Source organism: Mus caroli, unplaced genomic scaffold (assembly GCF_978045245.1).
Source record: "Mus caroli unplaced genomic scaffold, Mus_caroli_1 scaffold_19, whole genome shotgun sequence".
NCBI classification, from domain to species: domain Eukaryota; kingdom Metazoa; phylum Chordata; class Mammalia; order Rodentia; family Muridae; genus Mus; species Mus caroli.
This window is the reverse complement of record NW_028227274.1, coordinates 56,596,724-56,618,638: the sequence shown is the minus strand read 5'-3', so window position 1 is coordinate 56,618,638 and position 21,915 is coordinate 56,596,724. Positions and strand designations below refer to the sequence as shown.

Below are 21,915 nucleotides of genomic sequence, written 5' to 3'. Positions count from 1 at the left end.
TTATTTATTTCTATTTCATGTGCACTGGTGTTTTGCCTGTGTGTATGCATGTATGTTGAATCTCCTGCAACTGGAGTTACAGACAGTTGTGAACTGCCATGTGGGTGTTAAGAATTAAACTCAGATCTTCTGGAAGAGCAACCAGTGCTCTTAACCTCTGAGCCATCTCTCTAGCCCTCATCTTTTTTTTTTTTTTTTTTTTATCTTGGACAGTATCTGTGGAGTTGAATTAAGAAACATTTGAAAATGTTAATCTTATTAGTTTTAGTGTGCATGTGTGTGTGTGTGTGTGTATGTGTGTGTGTGTACACCAGTGCAGTTGAGTGCAGGTGCCCTCTCAGACCAAAGGCTCAAATCTCCTGGAGCTGGAGTTGAGGCAGTTGTGAGCAGTTGCGACCTGGGTACTGGGAAGTGAACTCTGGTCCTCTGCAAGAGCAATACCTCTGTACCATCTTCCCAGCCACTGAGCAACGTTGGATATTCTGAAGCTTGGGAGATTGTTAATTCTTTCTTTTATAATCTCTTCAGTAGCAGTAAGACAAACATAACAAGAATAACAGCAAAGCAGGCTTACAACTTGTATTATCATGTTGAAGCAAAGATCTAGGAAGTCATGTCTGGTGTGGTGTGAGGCAATATTCTGGAGTTTGGGTTACATTTACATAGATAATATCCATTCATTTCTAAGTGCATAGCCAAATGAGATGTCACTTAACTATTTTACAAGCTAGCTGGGGCTCAACATCCAACAGTTAAGCCAGTCCTCCTGCACTACACTTCAAGGTAAATCACCTTCTGAACAGTCAGTGTTTCATTGCTGAACTCAACATGGTGTGGACTCAGGTTCTTTGCTTAAGACAGCGACTTTGTAACCCATCTTACCTTTTCTTACACGGGAGCACCAGCCTTGTCCGTTCCGCAATGGCTCATCTTTCTGAAAGTCATACTTGATCAACTCAAAGGAGAAAAAAAGCTGCAAATCCAAAGTGAAGAATCAAATTGAGCATTTGGCTGGTTGTGCAAGAGCGGGGTCTGCGAACAGGATCTATGTTCAATTTAAAAAGGGAATCTTTTTACTGACAAAATAATTAAAGGAAGATTTGAAATTGGAAGTGGGAGGCACTAGTAATCGGGGCTCTCTGACACACATTCACTTTCGTTTCCTTTAGCTTGCTTCACCTGAATGCTGAGAGGCTTAACCATCAAAGGAGTGAGAGTGAGCTACAGAAGGTACCTGGCTCTGATTTATTTATTATTCTAACCATGGGCAGAGGGACCCATTTCACAGTCTTTGAAAACATTTTCTCTAGAGGGAAGTTTTTTTTTCTTTTATTTTTATTGGATATTTTATTTATTTACATTTCAAATGTTATCTCCTTTCCTGATTCCCCCCACCCCTCCAGAGCCCCCTTTCTCATCCCCCTCCTCTTGCTTCTATGAGGGTGTGCCCCAATCCACCCACCCACTCCCACTTCCCCTACACTGGGGCATTGAGCCTTCACAGCACCAAGGGCCTCTTCTACCATTGATACTCAACAAGGTCATCCTCTGCTACATATGTGGCTGGAGCCATGGGGTCCCTCCATGTGGACTCTTTGGTTGGTAGTTTAGACCCTGGGAGTTCTGGTTGGTTGATATTGTTGTTCTTCCTATGGGTTGCAAACTCCTTCAGCTCCTTCAGTACTTTCTCTAATTCCTCCATTGCGGAACCCTGTAATCAGTCCAGTGGTTGGGTTCAAGCATCCGCCTCTGTATATGTCAAGCTGTGGCACAGCCTCTCAGGAAAAAGCTATATCAGGTTCTAGAGGTAAGATATCTCTATGATGTGAGGTCTGAACATCAGGATTTTTGTTACTGTCATTTTCCTCACGGCCTCCAGAAAAATGACCAACTAACTGCCTAAAAATTAGAGTAACCTTAACTACTGTTTGGCTTTACTCTAGGTCTGTCAAGTTAACTCCTTCAAACTACCATATAGTAGTCTTTCTATCACTGTGGCATGAGAAGATGATTTGGACAGAATCTCCTTCTCAGTTCAGAAGCCAGGTTAACTGAATGTCAATTCCCCTTCATCTTCGGAGGATCCGAGCTAGATGTTCATCCCCGTGTCCCAGCTGCCTGGCCCTGAGGTGGCCATATCACAGTATCATAATGATGCTGTGTATACAATGTACGTTGTTCCATCAGGTCTCATCTGAGAATGAACTTAAAGTTGGCCAGTCCAAACCCCTATTTTATCTATAAGAAAATTGAGGGTTTGTTTATTTGTTTGTTTGTTTGTTTGTTTATAATTTTATTTATTTATTTATTTTTGCTATTTAAGCCTGTAGCCTTATCAAATGGAATTAGAAAGAAGATTTAACCTGGAAGAGATGAATTGAAGCAGGATAAAATAACTCAGGCTGGTAAATGAGGAAGCAGAAGAGGGGGCAAAGATAAAAAACAAGGACACAATAAGAATTTTAAAAAGTGCCCAAGAAGAACAAGTAAATTAAAGAAAAGAGAATCACTAAGGTAAATATATTAATATTAAAGTATAAGTAGAAACCATAGCTGATGTTTTAGTCTCATTAAAAACAGCATGTACTCCGAACCACAATTCAACATCTGAAGGTTTTTTTAATGTTTAATTATATTTAGTTATTTACTGTGAGCACGTGTTTGTGTATGTGTATGGGCACATGTACGCCATCATGTGTAAGTGTGTGTGAGCATGTGTGTGAGTGAGCATGTGCACGCGTGCATGTGAGGTCAGAGAACCACCACTGGGAGCCAATTCTCCATGTGGACGTCCAAGAGGACACTTTAACCCAGTGAGCTCTCTCACCCTTTCACAGTCCCTCATTTCAACACCATTTAAATGACAGCATCTAACGTCAAGTGTGCACTTAGTCCAAGCCAAAGTGCTGAGACCTTAAGAGTTCTCTTTAAGCACTGGAGTGCTATAGGAAGCAGTGACTAATGTCATCCCACGTGAGGACAAAAGGCCATCAAAGCAAAGAACATACTAGTCCTCAGTACATAAAGGTTCTTTATTAAAATGCATGTTTATGTCATGCTGGTATATGTTGCTTTGATAACACAATATTACGATACTTGCTTAATGACTGGTGGAAACATTCAGTCCAGCTTTTATCATCTTGTTCCAACAGGAAGGAAGAGAGCCTTTTCTCTCACCCTTTTCTCTCTTATTTTATACTTTGAAACACTTTCCCAGCAACTTCAGTTATCTGCTTTGGTGACATTTGTTTTCAGTTAATTTGGCAACAGTGTACACCAGTGAGAGTCACTTCATGATGAATTACTGCTAGTGAGAATATTGTCAGATAGGTAGGACTTGACAGCGAAGGTAATTTTAATTCCACATGAAGTTAGACACATTCTAATAGCTCTGAAAAGTAGCCTGGATTGAAGCATAAGTGTCTAACTAGAGGCGTCTCCTCCTTTCTCTCTTTAAGAGGTTTCCACGAAACCAGGACTCCCCTCTCTATTTATATACCTCTCTTTTTTGTTTGTTTCTTTTGGGGAGTGTTTTACCTGCATATGTGTCTGTGTGTCCTGTGCTTGCAGTGCTCACAAAGGCCAGAAGTGGCATCAGCTCCCTTGAGGCTGGACTAAAGATACTTGTGAGTCACTATAAGGGTGGTGGGTATTGAACCCAGGTCCTTGGGGAGAGCAGCCAGTGCCCTTAACTAAGGAGCCATCTCCCTAGCTGCATCTACATGCCTTTCTATATTCAGATACATAATTGCTAAGGAACCCAAAAGTCATTTTCTTGATTAATAGACGAGGAAACTTTAACCAGGAGAAAAGCAACTTGCTCAGGTAGTGGAGTCCAATAGCAGCAGAGCTGACACTGGAGCTGGGCTATCTGTCTCTCTGTGTGAGAATTTTGCCTTGAAAGTGACGCCTGGCCTTCACCCTCAGTGTCTTAAGACCTTGGCATGCTGTTCTATTTAGGAATGCACTCGTTTGCCTGAGACACTCAGGCCAACTACATAACAACAATTGGATTTTGAAGTGGGGTCTCTAAGCCACACCTCAGTGGTGTAGCTGAGCTACATCATCTGCACTTCCAAGAGGAGGAGACGGAGGTCAGTCTTGTGGGTATCAGAGCTGTTCTGACTCTAGGGAAGACATATGGCCTTGCCCTTGATACTCTCCTGGATTCTGCCTGGGAGCTGTCCCCTCAGCTGCATTTAGCCTGTTCTTTAGCTGTAACCTTGAGTGTAACAGCCTCCAGTGAGCTGAGTCCTTGCCAAGTGTCAACCCTAAGGGTGGTCTTGGAGGCTCCTGAAGTGCATGTGATGTCAGAAGTGTAGGTTGTCTTATGAATGTGTTCCAACGTTGCATTTCGTGAACTTTGCTCTTGGCAAGGAGAAGCTTACACTTAAGATGATTAAACAGCCAGTAAAAAAAAAAATTAGGAAATAGGCTTTTTGACACTGTCATATTTTATTTTATATTATGTCCTTGGATTTACAGCTATGGAAGAAATACCACCTATACTTCTCTGCTATGTCCTATATATGTTAGTAATACACATATTTTGCATTTTTAGGTTTTGTTTCCATTCCACTTAGAGGCCTAAAGTGGGTCTGTTTAACTTCCTGTATTTAAATGGATTTAATGCTGGCCATCTAACTTTTTAAATTGAAGGTGACTTCTTCTAAGTTTTATTTGATCTTCAGATTGAGCAGATGTGTCCATTCAATGCATTTTTTTTTCAGAGAAGTACAGCATTCGTACAATTCAGATGTTTCTTATTCTCTGTTTATTTGTAAAACTTTTAGAACAGTCCTTTGTTGTTCTTATACTGGGAGAGCAATTTAACCATTACTAAAATCCTCGGATGAAGGATGAAGATACTTCTGTTTCTTTGTCTGGCCTCCCGCATTCTGTTTGCATTGAGAGATGCCTGGACCATGCTCCCTTATCGACCAAGCTATGGTTTGTACATCCCTGCCCACCCCCACCCCTCTTGCCTTAGCGTGACCTGGTTCTTTACGCTTTTTTTCATTCATGTCACTAGTATATTCTTTCCTGTCTCTTCCTCTGTATCATCCTTTCATTCTCTGGAACATAGTATGCCCTTCGGTTAAAGACTCAGATCTCTATGAGCATTTTAGTATAGTTAAAGGACTCATTCCCACCCACCACCCCCCCCCCCCCCCCCCCCGTGATCAGTTCTTTTCTGCAAGAACAGTTAAGCACAGGCCGGAACCGTGCACAACTCCATAATCCTAGTCATTTTCTACCTAATGATGTTTACAGTCTGTTCTGCTTTTTAAACTTTTGATGTGTGATTCGTTTCTATTATAGGTTCAATTTTCTTCATTTTTTCCCCCTTTGAGCTGAACATGTTTAGTTTCTGATTCCTTCGCTGGACAATATCTTCCTTGAAACCTCCTCTCATTTGCACTCTTAATGTTTTGTGTGTTTGTTTGTTTGTTTTTTGGTTTCTCTGTATAGCCCTGGATGTCCTAGAACTCACTTTGTAGACCAGGCTGGCCTCGAACTCAGAAATCTGCCTGCCTCAGCCTCCCGAGTGCTGGGATTAAAGGCGTGCGCCACCACTGCCCGGCTTGAACTCTTAATTTTTAAAAAGCATCCCATTGGGATATTTTTCTGAGTCAATGGAAAAAAAATTATTTTGAAAGCGTGGCTTGGCCATTTTGAAGGACTTAGTATTTTTATGCAATCTCACTCTTTGCCTTCTGTATATAGTTTCCTTTTTCCCCAAGGCTTCTTTCTGCCTTCAATAGTTTTATGTTTAGCCTTTCCAAATTATTTCCCCAGGTGAAATGACCATACCAATGATAACGGCTACTCCTAACTTTGGTTTGAGTTTGCTTTGAATATTGCTTCCTGATTTCTATCTTATCCCATCAGTCACATTAGTGGGATGTCATCTCTTTAAGTGTCAGGGATTGCAGCTGTGACCACATTGGGGTTACAGGAAGCCACACTTTCTCCTTAGCTCATTCTCTCTACTTGGGAGTTTATTCCTTTCAAAGCAGCAAGCTTTCAAGTTTTAAGAGACACACTTATAATCCCTTTGCTTAATTATGGAATGGCCATTGAATTTTTTAAATTATTTGTACTGTAACCAGACAGCAGGTAGCTGAAATGATTTAAAAAAAGAGAGAAACTAGATTTTGTATGGTGTTAGGTTCAACTTTTAACATTTTTTTCAAGATATAATTAAGTAAACTAAAATGAATTGAAAATCAGTATTTTTCTAAAAAGTAAAAAATAAAAAAGGAGACAATTTTGTTTTTGTATATCACTGACATGACAGCAGTCTTCCAGGAGGAAGCTATAGTTATAGTGAATATAGGCCAGCAGTGTAAGCACAAGGCATCTCAGCCTGCTCTTGTTGGAAGTCTCTGCAGTGACTTGGAGTCACATATGGGCCTTCACTGGAATGCAATTGTTTTTAATTTCCTAAGCGTTGTGGCAATGTCTGTTAATTTTTCCCAAAACATTGAAATGAATGGGGGCTATACATTTAGTAGAAATAGGTTCCACATATGTCACTTAATTTAAGCAGTTTATTGTATTATTTAAATACCCTACATCACTAAAATTTTTAAAATTATCTTTATCTAAGTGTATTTTCTTCGTTTATGTATAGTATCTTTGTTATGTGCACGTGGCTTGTGAATGAATGTCCTGGGTGTGCAGGTAACTAAGGGGCCAGCAGAGGGCATCAGATTCCCAGGGAGCTGGAGTTAGGGACATAGAGCTAGGGTTGTCCAGACCAGTTGTGGCACATCCTACCCATTGACCCAGCTCTCCAGACCTTTGGTTCTGTCATTCTCTCCAGAACCTGCTTTGGTTCTGTCATTCTTAAAGTAGTATTACTGCTGTATATTATAACTTATAACTTATATAACTTATGGGGTATAAATGATAAAAAGATAAGGAGCTGTGGAGGGGAGATACTCAAGAGGAATGGAGAGACTTGTGGAGTCATCTCCACACTGCAGTCATCCCCACCCCACAGTCAATCATCCCCACCCTGCAATCAGTCATCCCCACCCTGCAGTCATCTCCATGCAGCAGATGCCACATTGCTGGGGTTTACCGATCAATCACCCACAGCCACCATTGCCTTTGCAAATGTGCCCAACTTCTAGAGCATACTCTGACTTTTCACAACATAGAAGTATAAGCTCTAGACAAGAGTGTGGACCTCAACGTACTATCTATAGAGAAACTGCTATACTTACACTGTAGAAGAAGTTTGCTCTCCCGACAGATCCAATCTTCCCAGTGTGGTTCATGAAGACTATGTTTCCCTCGGTAGCTCCATACAGTTCACACATTTTAATATTTCCAAATCTGTCCAAAAATTGCCTCCACACATCACTGCTCAAACCGTTTCCAACTGCCAAACGTACCCGATGGTCCTTTTCCCCTTCTCTCTGTTAGGAGAAAGGATTTCGCTTGTAAGTCATTTTAGTTCCCCACTCTCTCTTTTGCTGTTATTTATATGACAACTGAACTGTCCTAAAGTTGAATGGAGCATGTGCAGTAGCAGAAGAGAGAGACAAGCACAAGGGAACCACACAGTCCTGTTGAGAGTCAAGTCCAGCAGCTAATGCTGGGTAGGAGGGTTAGATCTGGTTCTCCTCCATATCTGGGAGGAAAACGTTCTTTCCAAATTACAAATCACAGACTCCTTTGATGAGGGGGTAGGCCTTCTAGGACGGGAAAAATGGCATTTTAGGATGAATTAAACTTTCAAAAGATTATGAAATGTTTATTTTCATTTATTACCTGTATAATTTTGCCACCAAGTAACCTTCAATTCCCAGCAGCGGAAGTAACAGTAAAAATTAAGTGCTTAGAGACAATTTGACAGAAATTGAGACAACTCGGCATAATTCATATTTAGAATGCACGACCTTCTCAACGTTTATTTGTATTTTGAGTTGAAGAGGAAATGGATTTTGTTCTATGTCCAAGAAACATAATGTCAATTAATGTGAATAATGTACATTTAAGTTCAAGTAAGACTGGATTATCATTGTAATCATGGTAAACTGATAATTTGCTCAGAACCACTTGTGGGTAAAATGTAAAAAGCAATGTTAAATAAGCAATAATAATGATAAAGTAGAGAGATCAATGGCCTTGACACTGACAATTTGATATGATCAGTTGATCGGAGTCTGTTTCTCTAAGCACCACCAAAATGGTTTAAAATGAAACATTTTAGTCTTTCAATGCTAAAGGATAAATAGACATGAACGTGAAGCTATTTGGGAAACACATAAAAGATGTGACTAGAAGTGGGTGAGCTGGATATTAAGCCTGTAGGTGGGAACCTAAGAAATGCTCCTCAATATCAAGAAACTATGAGAAAGAATGAGGGAGCTCTGTAGCCTGCCTGGGAGTCCTCGGTTACTTGTTCCTCATTGGCTAAGTGCTAGGAAAGTTACTCTCTGAATTCCAGAGGTAAGGAAACCAGTCTGGGTTGAGAAGCTACTGGACCCAAAGAACGTGACGAAAGTGCTTTTCAGATGAGAAATCCCCTTGACCTGATCACAATGACAATCTACGACACCACGGCTTTGAACGGGAGCAGTCAGTAATCAGAAAAATTAGTTAAGAGAAACTATATCGACGACTTTGGAAGTGCCTCCATGAAATGATTTGATCTCAGTTATGCTAAACTCTATTCTGAGCCCTTAGGTGCCAAATCCGAGGCATCTGTAATTAGATTTTAATACCGTTCTGAACGATTATTAAAGCATAGAGGTTTAAAGGTTAGAACGTGTCAAAAGAAGTCTAACATGAGTGGGTTGTGTGACAACTGTCCCAGAGAAAAATATATATTCCTGCAGAACAGTAAGAAACTGAGAAAACGAATAAACTTACCTGAACAATTTCTAAAAGGGCTGGGAGACTATCAGGTTATGTACTTAAGGTTGAAAATATCAAAAATAACAAATATCAGTATGGTGCTTAAACATTTTCTGGTAAAGTAAGTGGTAAGAAAAAAAGAGGGAAAAGGAGATGTGGAAAACTAGAGAAAGAGAGAAGGTGGAAGATTATTCTCAAGGAGGCCGGGAGGCTATTTATGGCTGGCTATTTTATATCCTATAAAAGCACTGTTGAAAACCTTAAAAACAAATCATACCTTCATAAGACTAAAAACCAAACATGAGCTCGAGTCAGAGAGATGGCGCGGTGGTTAAGAGCACTTGTTGCTCTTGCAGGGGAACTGAGTTGAGCTCCCAGCACCTGTGCCAGCTCACAACCATCTATAACTTGAGTGCCAGAAGTTCCGAGGACACTACACCCATGTAGAATACTCACATAGAAATATACACATTCACATACATTTAAAAATGTCTACAAAGATATGTAAAACTAAATACGGTACCTGACAGAACACAAAGGATGCGCTCAACACCAAACACATAGTGTTATTGATAGAGCAACAAACAAACAAAGAGCTAAAAGAGAAGAATGGGTCTAGAAAGCAGGGCACTCACATGTATGTGTGCATAGACATTTGCCCTTCAAGTTGATGATGCTTATAAGGTTTTTAATGTGCACAGTTAGACACAAGAGCTAGGATATAAATCTTCAAGGTCTATAACTGAATTAAAGTTTTATAAAATCACTGCATTTTCTGTAAAGTGGGAAAATACTACCTTATTATAGCATGTGACAAATTAAGGATTGATGTTGTACAATTTAAAGTAATTAGAGTACTCAAGGAACTCAAGGGAAAGCCTTTAAGTGTCTACAGTGAGTGTGTGAGTGTGTGGCATGCACGTGCATGCACGTGCATGCCACAGCCGGTATGTGTAGCAGGTTGGAGGATAACTTACGGGCATCAGCTCTCTCAGGTATTAAACTCAGGTCCTCGAGCTTGGCAGACAGTATCTTTACCAACTGAGCCAACTTTGTAGCCCAGAGGAAAACATTTAAAGAAAACAAAAGAAAGACTGTATATCTAAAAAGAGACAGTCAATGAATATATAATAAAAATAAAATTTCATGTAAAGATAAGTGAGGAATGGGGCAAATCACAGATCAAACAAACAAACAAGCAAACACTACCAACATCATAGAAGACTTAAGCTCAAATATGTCAGAAAATGTATTAAATATAAAATATAAATTCTGCATAGAAAACACTTTTTTTGTTTTTTTTTTTCCAAGACAGGGTTTCTCTGTATAGCCCTGGCTGTCCTGGAACTCACTCTGTAGACCAGGCTGGCCTGGAACTCAGGAATCAGCTTGCCTCTGCCTCCCAAGTGCTGGGATTAAAGGCATGCACCACCACTGCCTGGCCACACTTTCTTAATGCATAAATACATGAAGCCAAACTATATACAATGTGTAAGAAACAGGTCTTAGGTGCCAGACACATTCTTAGTGCTGTCAGGTTGATAGAACCTAGACTCACCTGTGACATAGTTCTCTTAGCCTGCCTCTGAGGAGATGCATTGATTAACTAATTGATGTAGAAGGCCCATGTTAACAGTGGGCAGAGCCATTCCTGGGGCAAGGGTTCCTGGACTGTGAGTGGTACATGCTAAGAATCAGTGTGACATTTGCTAAGAAGCAAAGGCAGTCATTGCCCTCTTCTTTGAGGACAGGCAGCGTGTGACCAGCTGTTCTTGCTGCCTGATTCCCCTGCTCCGATAGGCTGACATTGAACTGAGCTAATATAAAGCCTTTCCCTTTAAGCTGCTTTTATCAAGAGTATTTTATCACACGCCATGGGTTAGAAACTGCAGTAACAGCTGATACAAAACTTGAGAGTAGTCAGTTGGGCCAAGAAGAAGCTAGCACAAGCAAAGAACATCCTGTGGGGTTGGCTTTAACTACAGAAATGCTTTGGCTAATGAAGAATAGCATTTAGTAATTCATCAGAAGGATGACAACATTAAATTCCTTTTTGTTGAGTAACATAGTCAGGATATATAAAGCTCTATATTTGCAGATAAAGAGAAGCAGTGGATAGTCTCCATTGCTGGCCTCTCTCTGGTGCTGGCTGAGTAGGTGAGAAAAGAATCATAGAAACAAAGAAGCATGACATCAGCTTGATTGAATTTATGTGTATACACCATTAGGAGATGTTACTGAACAACACATACTCTCTTCTGGTATCCATAAAACATGTAGCAACATACATCAATCACATATCTAGCCTGTAGCAAGTCCTAAACTGATTCAAAGCACTGTCTGACATCAATTATTCAAATCTAGAAATTTTATAAATAATAACACAATTTTAAACACCCAATGAGAAGAAGAAAAAAATACCACTGAAATTAGAAGCATTTTAAACTAAGAAATAAAGAAAAATATTTTAAAAGCTCTCTTTCTCATGATATCAATAAATATATCCATGCACAGACAGATGTTTGTATATGTTTACATACCTATCAATCAATCAATCATTCAATCTACCTATCTACCTACCCATCTAATTGTTCATTCAAGGACATTACACAGAAGAGGACATATTATTTTTATAAATAATCAAATACAAATAGGTTATGATGTAGGCATACATGGTCTATGCCTATAAGTAGGGATGTCATAGAGTTATAATAATATGTGATTTTTAATAGAATAACAGTAACATGTTAGACTACTCTTTCAAGTATATCTCTGTAGAAAACAGCCTAAAAACATTAGGAACTATGGGTCCCAGAGAAAATTAGTTTACATTCCATACCAGGAAAGGCTCATCTCTCTTCTAGGAGAAATTTGAGATATAAAGAAAGAACTGATCTACCAGTAGCCTTTCAAAGTGACTCAGTACTCTCTACTCCAAGGGTATCATTCTTAAGCACTGTCACAGATTCATGACACAGATATGGACAGCATCTGTCTGGGCTGCCCTCTGCATGGTCCATGTGGACCCTATAAGGATAGAAATTTTCTGTAGACATGTGATAGGAATTGAAGTTCACGACCTGCTCTGTGCTGGGGCATGTAAGCTGTGTATACTGATTTGACCTCAGGGCTTTTTGCAGTTTTATGAAATTTCTGCTTGCTTGTTCTTGCTTAGGTGTTTGTCAAAAGGTTAAATGGGAACCATATATCCAACCAAGCACCTAATCACTATGCAAGAACATCGTTAGTCACCAGAGACAAATGACACTGTTGATAATAAATATGAAAAAATATTAACCTATGCTTTTTTTTATCACTACAAAATTTACACTTAGCCCTGGCAGGGATTCAGGGCACGTGAGATTCTGCACAGATTGCATAGAAGGCCATAGATTATTAGTACCACAACTGTGATCAGGCATTTAGTGACAGGTGTTAATGTTAGACACATGTATGCAAAACAGCCTATCAACTCCACTCCTTATTATACACAATCAGAAATATGTACATAATCTGCTAAAAGACTGGCATAAATATGACAATACACAGAGCACCATGAGTCAAATCAAGTCTTGTAAATGTGAGCAACCCAAACCCAACAACAGTAAATCATATTTCTTTATGGTATTCTCCTATACTAATGTAATGACCTCTCATTAGCTTTCTATTGCTGCCATACATGTCTCAGATGTAGCCATATAAACCCAAATGCATTACCTCTTATGGAGGCCATAGGCTGACATTGGCTGAAATGAGGTTGTTGACTGCTGGACTCTTATCTAGAGGTGTTAGAGGAATTCACTCCCAAGTCCATTCAGGTTCTCAGCAAGCTAGTTCCTTGAGGCTGTAGTACTATGTGCTGTGGACTGAGGGGATGTCTCAGGTCACAGGAGCCTCTCTTTAGTCTTGTAACATAGGCTTCTACATATAGGTCATCCTGAGTGAGGTAATCCAATCACAAAAGAACTCACATGATATGTACTCACTGATAAGTGGATATTAGCCCAGAAACTTAGAATACCCAAGATACAAGATACAATTTGCAAAACACATGAAACTCAAGAAGAACAAAGACCAAAGTGTGGACACTGTGCCTCTTCTTAGAATTGGGAACAAAACACCCATGGAAGGAGTTACAGAGACAAAGTTTGGAGCTGAGACAAAAGGATGGACCATCTAGAGACCCAGGGATCCACCCAATAATCAGCCTCCAAACACTGACACCATTGCATACACTAGCAAGATTTTGCTGAAAGGACCCCGATATAGCTTTCTCTTGTGAGACTATGCCGGGGCCTAGCAAACACAGAAGTGGATGCTCACAGTCAGCTATTGGATGGATCACAGGGCCCCCAATGGAGGAGCTAGAGAAAGTACCCGAGGAGCTAAAGGGGTCTGCAACCCTATAGGTGGAACAACAATATGAACTAACCAGTACCCCCCGGAGCTCGTGTCTCTAGCTGCATATGTATCAGAAGATGGCCTAATCGGCCATCACTGGAAAGAGAGGCCCATTGGTCTTGCAAACTTTATATGCCTCAGTACAGGGGAACACCAGGGCCAAGAAGTGGGAGTGGGTGGATAGGGGAGTGGTGGGGGAGGGTTTGGGGGACTTTTGGGATAGCATTGGAAATGTAAATGAAGAAAATACCTAATAAATAAAAAATAAAAATAATAAATAAATAAATAAATATCCATTGTTTTCTAAATCATACTTGCAAAATATCTAATGTCCCCATGGTAAACATTTCTTGCTTGCAGCCAGACAAATGTTTCTACTTCCAAAGCCTATGGCACTGAGTTGAATCTATAGGATCATCTTCAGATTTCAGAGTCATAACTATAATTTCTGTAAGGTCTCCTTTGCCAACATTCCTACTGAACACATATTGACAATGTTGCATAAATAGGACAAGAAAATCTCTGAAATGCTTTATTTCTGTAGCCTACAACTCAAAAGCAATGAGATAAAATGAATGACTGCTATGAATGAAACCAAAACTGCATGTCATGACAGCGCTGAGACGAGGAAGCCAGTGGAATGCAGACTTGTGCCTCCCTTCACCTCCAGCTTTTAAGAACAGGACAAAGAAGTTTCTGCTGCCAGAAATCAGAATTATATTCATGTTTGTGAAGATAATGCCTAAAAACATATCTCCATGGGGAATGTCTTGTTATGAATAAGTAAATAAGCAAACTTCATCAAGATAGTTAAAGGGTTAAGGCATGCTATTGAGAAATTTCAACTGCAGTGCAGAGTAGAAGAATTAGTGGCCATTTTAATAATGCTAAGTTAAAAATGAAATCACAGCTATTACATGAGGAACAAATTGTTGAGTCAAGTTTAAATTATATGTATCTCAGCTAAAATAATTAGTGTATTTTAAATATTTTCAAACACTAATGTTTTAAGACTACTCTACGTGTACTGGTGTTATACTAAGATGGTTACTTTTCGGTCAAGTTGACACAAGCAAATGTGTCTCCTGAGGAGAGGAAACTTCAACTGAGGAAATGTCCCCCAAGAATGGCCTGTAGACAAGTCTATGGACCAGTGTTACCTTGGTTGATGACTGATGCAGAGGCCCAGCCCGCCATGGATGGTGCCACTCCAGGGAAGGTGGTCCTCAGTCAGATAAGAAAGCAAACTGAGCATGCCATGGAGAGCAAGCCAGCAAGCAGTATTGCTCCAGGCTCCATGGTCTCTGCTTCAGTTCCTGCCTTGAGTCCCTGCCCTGACAACCCTTCATGATGGCCAGTCAACTGTAGGCTGAAGCGAATCCTTGCCTCCTCAAATTGCTTTGCTCCCTTTCTTTTTTTAGTCACAGTAAATGGAGGCACATGGACATGTGAACAGAAAACAAAGTAGATGGCAGTTAAAACTGAAGGAAAGTCACAAAACAATAGCACACATATTTTTATTTAGACACATGGATAAAAATACTAAAACCTTTCTTGAATATAGTCATATCACTTTATAGATCGAGGATCAAAAGATGGAATGGTTCATGTCTTCAGAGTACTCCTCCATTTAAAAATTACTTGTATTTTTTTCAGTTGAGCGTGTGGTGCATGTGTGTACAGTATATGCACACACTTCTGGGTGGGTGAGCCCACCATGTGCGTGAAGTGTGGAGACCAGAAGAGGATGCTGAGCATCTTTATCTACCATTTTCCACTTCATTTTTTGACACAGGGTTTCTCTCTGAACCCAAAGCTCAACATTTGGCTAGGGCTAAAAGGTGAGGTCCTAGCATCTGCATGTCTTTGTCCCAAATGTTGAGGTTACAGGCAAGTGAGAGCCTAATAAGTTTTGTAAGAGAGTGTTAGGAATTTGTTCTCAGGCCCTGCTGTTTCTACTGCTAACAATGTTACCCACAGAGCCACCTCTTTGAACTTTTTTCAACTTAAAAAAAAAAAAGTAGTTGTGGGGCTGGAGAGATGGCTCAATGGTTAAGAGCACTGACTGCTCTTCCAGAGGTCCTGAGTTCAATTCCCAGCAACCACATGGTGGCTCACAACCATCTGTAATGGGATCTGATGCCCTCCTCTGGTGTGTCTGAAGAGAGCAGTGGTGTATTCATATATATATATATATATATATATATATATATATATATATATATATAATAAATCTAAAATAGAAAAAACTTGGTTGTGAGTATGTGGGTGTATCCCTTAGAGCTGGGGTAACAGTGGTTTGAGCCTCCTGACCTGGGTGCTGGGAAATGAAGTCTGGCGCTGTGCAATCATAGCACCTCTGATGATAGGGACTGAGTCATTTCTCCAGCTCCTCTTTCAATCTGTCAACTGTGCAAAAAGACAACTTTGATTTTAAAAGCAACAGGAATAACTATAACAAAAGCAAAGCATACAGAACCCTTTGAAATATGCTCACTGGGTAGTGGATTCACGGAACAAAGAAGCTTCAACCGACTTCTGCAGATGATGGAGAAGACGCTCACTCGAGGAGAGCAGCTCTTTCTCTGCAGATGGAGAAAGATGCTCACTCGAGGAGAGAGCTCCTTCTCACACAGCCCAGGGCAGCTATGCTGGTCCTGCCTCCTGGGAGCCTGTAGATACTGCTTATCTGGAGTGGAACTAATTCTTGGACTGTGCACTACCAATTTTCTGAATAAGACAGTTACATTGCAAGCCTTATGATTTGTTTTGCCTGAGCAGACAGCAGTGTTTTATATAGCATAACTCTTGGATGCTTTTCAAGTTAGAGATGGGTTTCATCAAGACTCATTGTGAAATGTGTTGGCACGGTACTGAAGCGAATACAAAAAGGAGTCTGTAAATCAGATTCCAAAGACACGAACTCTTATGGGCTGTGATTTTATATATCTTTAAATGAGAAAGATAATTATCGTAATGCTCCAGCTCATATAGAAAGCCAAATGAATCAAAAGGATTGGCAGAACCTCTTGGTCCAAAATATCAATTTTGTTCCTCTGATGCTCAAGCCTTCATTATTCTACTGTGTCTTCCTTAAAAGAAAAAGAAAATCAGGGTCTGGAGTGATGATTCAGCAATTAAGAGCGTTATTAGCTGCTCTTGCAGAGTACCCAGGTTTGATACCCAGCACCCACATGGTAGCTGATAGCTGTCTATGACCCAGCTTTAGGAAACCTGACACCCTTTTCTAGCATCCATGGGCACCAGGCATGTAAGTGACATAGAGTTATACATGCAAGCAAGGTATCAGTACCTGTTAAAATAAATTTAAAAAGAAAGCAAGCAAAAAGAAAGAAAACAAATGATTGTCATTAGAGAGTATAAAGAAAGATCAACTGACTCAATATGTAGTATTGCAGAAAAAAAGAAGTTACAGATGCTACTGAAAACTTGTAAATTAAAGAAAAAAGGAAACAAAACCTAAAATCGGGCCATACAATATTATTTTACAGATCCACATATGTGCGCTGATAAAATTACATTGTGATGTAGCTATACATTTTGCTTTGTTGCTGTGTTCTAAATATGTCCCAAACTGTTAGCTTGTTTTATTTACTTACTCTCTTGCTCTGATTAAATGCCCTTTTGAAAGAAACTTAAGGAAGAACGTGTTTATTTTGGCTCATGGTTCAAGGTTACAGTCCATAGAGCAGCAACTCATGACAGCAGGAGCTTGAAGCACCTGACCACACAACACCTCCAATTGGAAAGTACAGGACCTGTACCTCAATGCCCAGCTCACTCCATCTTATATGGTCCAGGATCTCCACCCTGGAAATGGTACAGGCTATGTTAGATAGGTCTTCCCACATCAGTTAATCTAATGAATGTCAAGAAGCTAAATAATTCCTTGTTTACTGTTCCAGTTGGCAGCTGGACCTGGCAGAGTGGCACCTAGAAACGAGGCAGACTAAACTCTAGTGCAATAGGCAGCTCTAGTCAGAACATCAGGAAATTTATACTCTGAGAATTCAGAAAGGTTGCCTGAGTAAATTCTCATGAGTTCATGTATATAATCACAAGACAAGCCACACAGGGCAAGGACATGTTTTTCCATGGAGGCAGATAAACAAATAACAATAGCCAGTTGTAATGAATAATCTGAAGTAAACTCATCCCTACCTCCTACGCCTGGAAGGATCATGAAAACCCAACCCAAGAACATTTCTATGCTTTTGAAGAAACTGAGGTCACAAGACTCTTGTCTTGTTTTCTTGGAATTTTTTCATAAGCACTCAGAATTCTCCTCACATGACTCCACTGCTGGACCACGTTCTGACAATCCCTCACAGGTAGGACTGTCTCAGGTGATTCCAGATGCTATCATGTTATCCATTAACCCCAGCTATGACAGCTGTCATCCTTCAAGCACACGATTTCCCACTATTATACAAACAACAGATAATTATGCCATGATTTATTTCCTTATCATTTATTTTCTGATTACCACATTATTTTCAAATCTTCACCACTATTAACACTACTAAACTGATCTTCATGCCTGCCATCCCAGAAATGAATACATCATGGAGGATGGATCTGAGACCAATGGGTTGCTAAGACTTTGAAGCAATTATTTAAATTACTGTCTACCATGAAAGGTGAGCTAACTACCACTTTAACAAATTAAAGCTAAGGATTTTCACTTAAAACATCATTCTGTAAGAAGACATAATATCTTGCAGGCTTTGCTGACTTTGTGTCTAAGCAAATTGAATTCTTTCTGCTTAATGACATACTCAACGGATACACTCTTTCAATACCTACAAAGACTCTTCTCAGCATTATTTTCTCTTCAATATTGTAATCATCATTCATTTTATATTTAAATATAATCTTTTATGCTCTTGTTAATACCCCTTCATTTAATATTAACATACTCCTATCATAAGTAGCAATAATAATAATAATAATAATGACTAGAACATTTTCTTTGCCTCTTCATATTGAACTATTACATGCATTTAGTGTTAACTGTATAACAAAAGTGCAGCTTCTTTTATTTCATGGACTGAGTCACATCACGTATGGTCAGTTTTAGATTCTATTAGTCTAATCTTAAATCTATACACTGCACTTGGAAAGACTGGCAAGCAGACGCTCTCCAGTTCAATGGTCTTTCAGCTGACTTGCTAGACAGATATACAAAACTCCTTTAAATTATTCTCAGCAAATACTTAAAAATCCAAACATATGTACTTCTGGATGTAAAACATGGCCCAAATTATGTTCCTGTGTGATATGAAGTTATTATTCCACAGGTCACTGAGTTAATTATTGAACGCTACCACAGTCATTATTCACAGTTTTGTTTCCATGATTCAAATTGCTGAAACAGAAATGTGTGTGTATAAATAAAAATGGTTTTCTTACAATAATGAAAAAGCAGCATCACAGATCCACATAGCAGGCCTGAAAGTGAATCCTATGGAATTGTATACTCCTGCATATAACCATGCTCACACATATGTGCAAATATGAAAGGAAGGAAAGAAAAGAGTGGAAGCTTTAAAAATCTTATTTGTTCATGGACAGAAATTTTGTCTTATATAGCTGTCTAATATTATTATGAAGTCTAAATCAAGCCGTGGCGCGCTACAGCCTCCAAAGAACACAACTGGCCCACCTGTTTGACTCAAATGCTTTGATAAAGGACAACCATACCTTTTATTTGGAGATCAGCTATAGCATTTTCGAGATGTATAGGCAGAGCCATGTAATTGTGGGGGCACTAGGATCCATAAAGTCAAAAATATTTATTATTATGGATCTTCATAGAACAAGCTTGATGTCCTTTCCCCTAAATTATGAGTAAAGTTCAAAGTACAGGATCTCTATTTTAACATAAACAGTACCAACTGGTTAACTGGCACAGTTTTTGAAGTGACCTTAACGAATTTCATGGTCACTCTGGAACTAAGATAGGAAGCCTGAGAGTTTGAGCACTGGGTAGACCACTCTCTTGATCCAGGTCATTCTTCGAAGGACAGTCAGGTCAGTCATGTGAAGGAGTTTATTTGAAAGAACTTGTGAGAACAAGTGTTTCCCAGTATCCAGAAGAAGGGATGTGGACTGTACACACAGAATGCATACTACGATTACTACAAACATCTTCCAATATCCAAGGGTAAGAAAGGAAAACTGTGTTTCTTCAGGAAATGTTCCCATAATGCACTTTCTAGTCAATCTGCATGAGACTCCTCAAAAGGCCGTCGATGTCCATTCTACATGGTAGGTAGAACAATATTTTGAATGTGGTGTGTATGCCTAGAAAAGTGATACAAATTCTTTCGATTTTCTTTTCAATGGTATTTTTTCATGGACACTTACATACTTCTATTTACTATTGTTCTGAGACTTGAAAAAGTCTCAAAAATCCTCACTTCATTTTACTAAAACTAGACCAATGGTTTCAGACAAAGGAGGCATCCAAACATGAGCTCTGATGACTGCTTTTCTCTTATTTTTCTGGACATGCATACAAAAAGAACCCCTTACATCTTTACTCTTAAGTCTATAAATAGTCTCACACACGTAGAAAGAATGAGAGAGGAAGATAGTTGATAGATCAATAGATAGATAGATAGATAGATAGATAGATAGATAGATAGAAGATAGATAGATGATAGACAGATGATAGATATAGATAGATTAGATAGATGATAGATGAATAGATGCTTTATAGATAGATACATAGTTGATTGATAGATACATGGATGATAGATAGATTAGATAGAGCCATTTAAGAACCACAAAAATTGCCTATTCCTCAGCCATTTAAAGTCCCTCTTGCTGGGCGTGGTGGGGCACGCCTTTAATCCCAGCACTTGGGAGGCAGAGGCAGGCAGATTTCTGAGTTCGAGGCCAGCCTGGTCTACAAAGGACAGCCACAGCTATACAGGGAAACCCTGTCTCGAAAATAATAATAATAATATATATATATATATATATATATATATATATATATATATATAGTCCCTCTTAGCAGTAGACAGACTTTCTGACACTGTCAGAACTTCTGTCAGAGCTCTCCTATGGCTTAGTTCACAATAGACTTGCCCATCTGGCTTTCAATACAAAGTACCGGACTGGTGTGATCTCAACCACAAAGGAGTCACACCAACGCTGGAGCTCTGGTTGCTTTAAAAGAAAGAGAGAAAGAAAAAGAGAAGCAAAAACCCTCTTTGTTAAGCTGCTATCTGGTGCAGCATGGACTGAAGGGCAGTTACCTCCTACCAGGTTGGCAATTTCTTCCCAGAAACAGTCTCATTCTTCCAGAACACAGGCTCCCATACAACTCAGAAACCCTAATACAACTGGGCTGAAGACCCTCTTTAGGTGCCCACAAAAAGTGACTCTTCAGAGGTTCTCTTGAAATGCAGAAAATTCTGCATAACTTTAAGTTTTAAGGAACTGAGAATGTTTGTTGCTATAGATAGAGGCAAAAGCAAGACACACAGAAAACAAAACCAAATCTTTGTTGCCTACAGCCCAGCCTGCAGAACTGTGTACTGAAAACAGGGTTTCGTTCCGAAATGATCATCTAAAAGCATAAACAGCAGATGGCATGGATTTTGCTCCTTCCACTCTGATTCTAGGTAAGATCTCTTGGCCTAAATCTATGAATCACATGCATGATTGTCCCCAGCACACGCCTATGTCTCGTTAAGAAAAACCATGTGTTCTAACAGTTGGCTTTCCTTGCAAATGTTATAATAACATACGGAGACAGTACAAGCAGCAAGTTAGGTAGGTTTACAGAATGGGAGCAAGACTGAGTATTCCATTGTCCATGGTTTTAAACCTGAAACCGCACATGCATATGTGTATATATATATACACACACACATATGTATATATATACATTGTATATATATACACATGTATATGCATATGTGTGTATGTATATATGATGAGAAAGGATAATGAAACCAAGTGTTCTTTAAATAGATACAGATTTGCTGATAAGAAAAAATATAGATGGCTTCTGACAAGGAGACAAGTAGACAAGAAGTCTCCCGATGTTGAACTCCAAGCTCATGAATAAAGGTCTGCCACAGATCAGGCTATCCACATCCATTCACATTCTTTTCTGTGTCCATCTGTCCTGTGCAATCACACATATTTATTACATTTTTATTTAGGGCTCCCAGCCTAGTTTCATCTGTACTGCACATAAGGAGTGGAAGCAGCAGTGTTAGTGTTTTAACCAGGAAGAAGAGAAGAGCCGCCCAGTCAACCATCCTCCACATCTTGGCAAACAGGCTAAGAGAGGGAACTCAGACCAGGAGGTGTAGCTGCCTATGGCTCTGCTGTCTCTCCTTGCAAAGGGCAGCATGCTCTCTAGCTCTTCTGGAAGGGGTTCGTGTTGATTTGATTAAAGAAAAGAAAACCACATCTTAGTTGTCAAGAGCGTTTAGAAAGTCAGAAAGTCTTTTTTTGTTTTTTTGTTTTTTTGTTTTTTCAGCATTTAGGAAGATAAATGAGACCAGAATAAAGCCAAGGACAAAAAAAGCAAATAAGCCACAGAGACAAACCCCAGGCTCTGACAAATCTCCGCACTCACCTATTTTTCATGCA

At 39.5% G+C, this 21,915-nt stretch overlaps 1 protein-coding gene across 1 annotated transcript in view; it reads right to left on the bottom strand.

Annotated features, from left to right (window-relative positions):
• The window catches only part of Slc27a6 (solute carrier family 27 member 6), a 59,593-nt gene that overhangs the window by 9,138 nt on the left and 28,540 nt on the right, over positions 1–21,915 (bottom strand). The window contains exons 5-6 of the mRNA XM_021150779.3: positions 7,236–7,430; positions 883–973 (exon numbers count right to left, since the gene is read on the bottom strand). Coding sequence (XP_021006438.1) covers positions 883–973; positions 7,236–7,430 — 286 coding nt within the window. The remainder of the gene's footprint in view (positions 1–882; positions 974–7,235; positions 7,431–21,915) is intronic.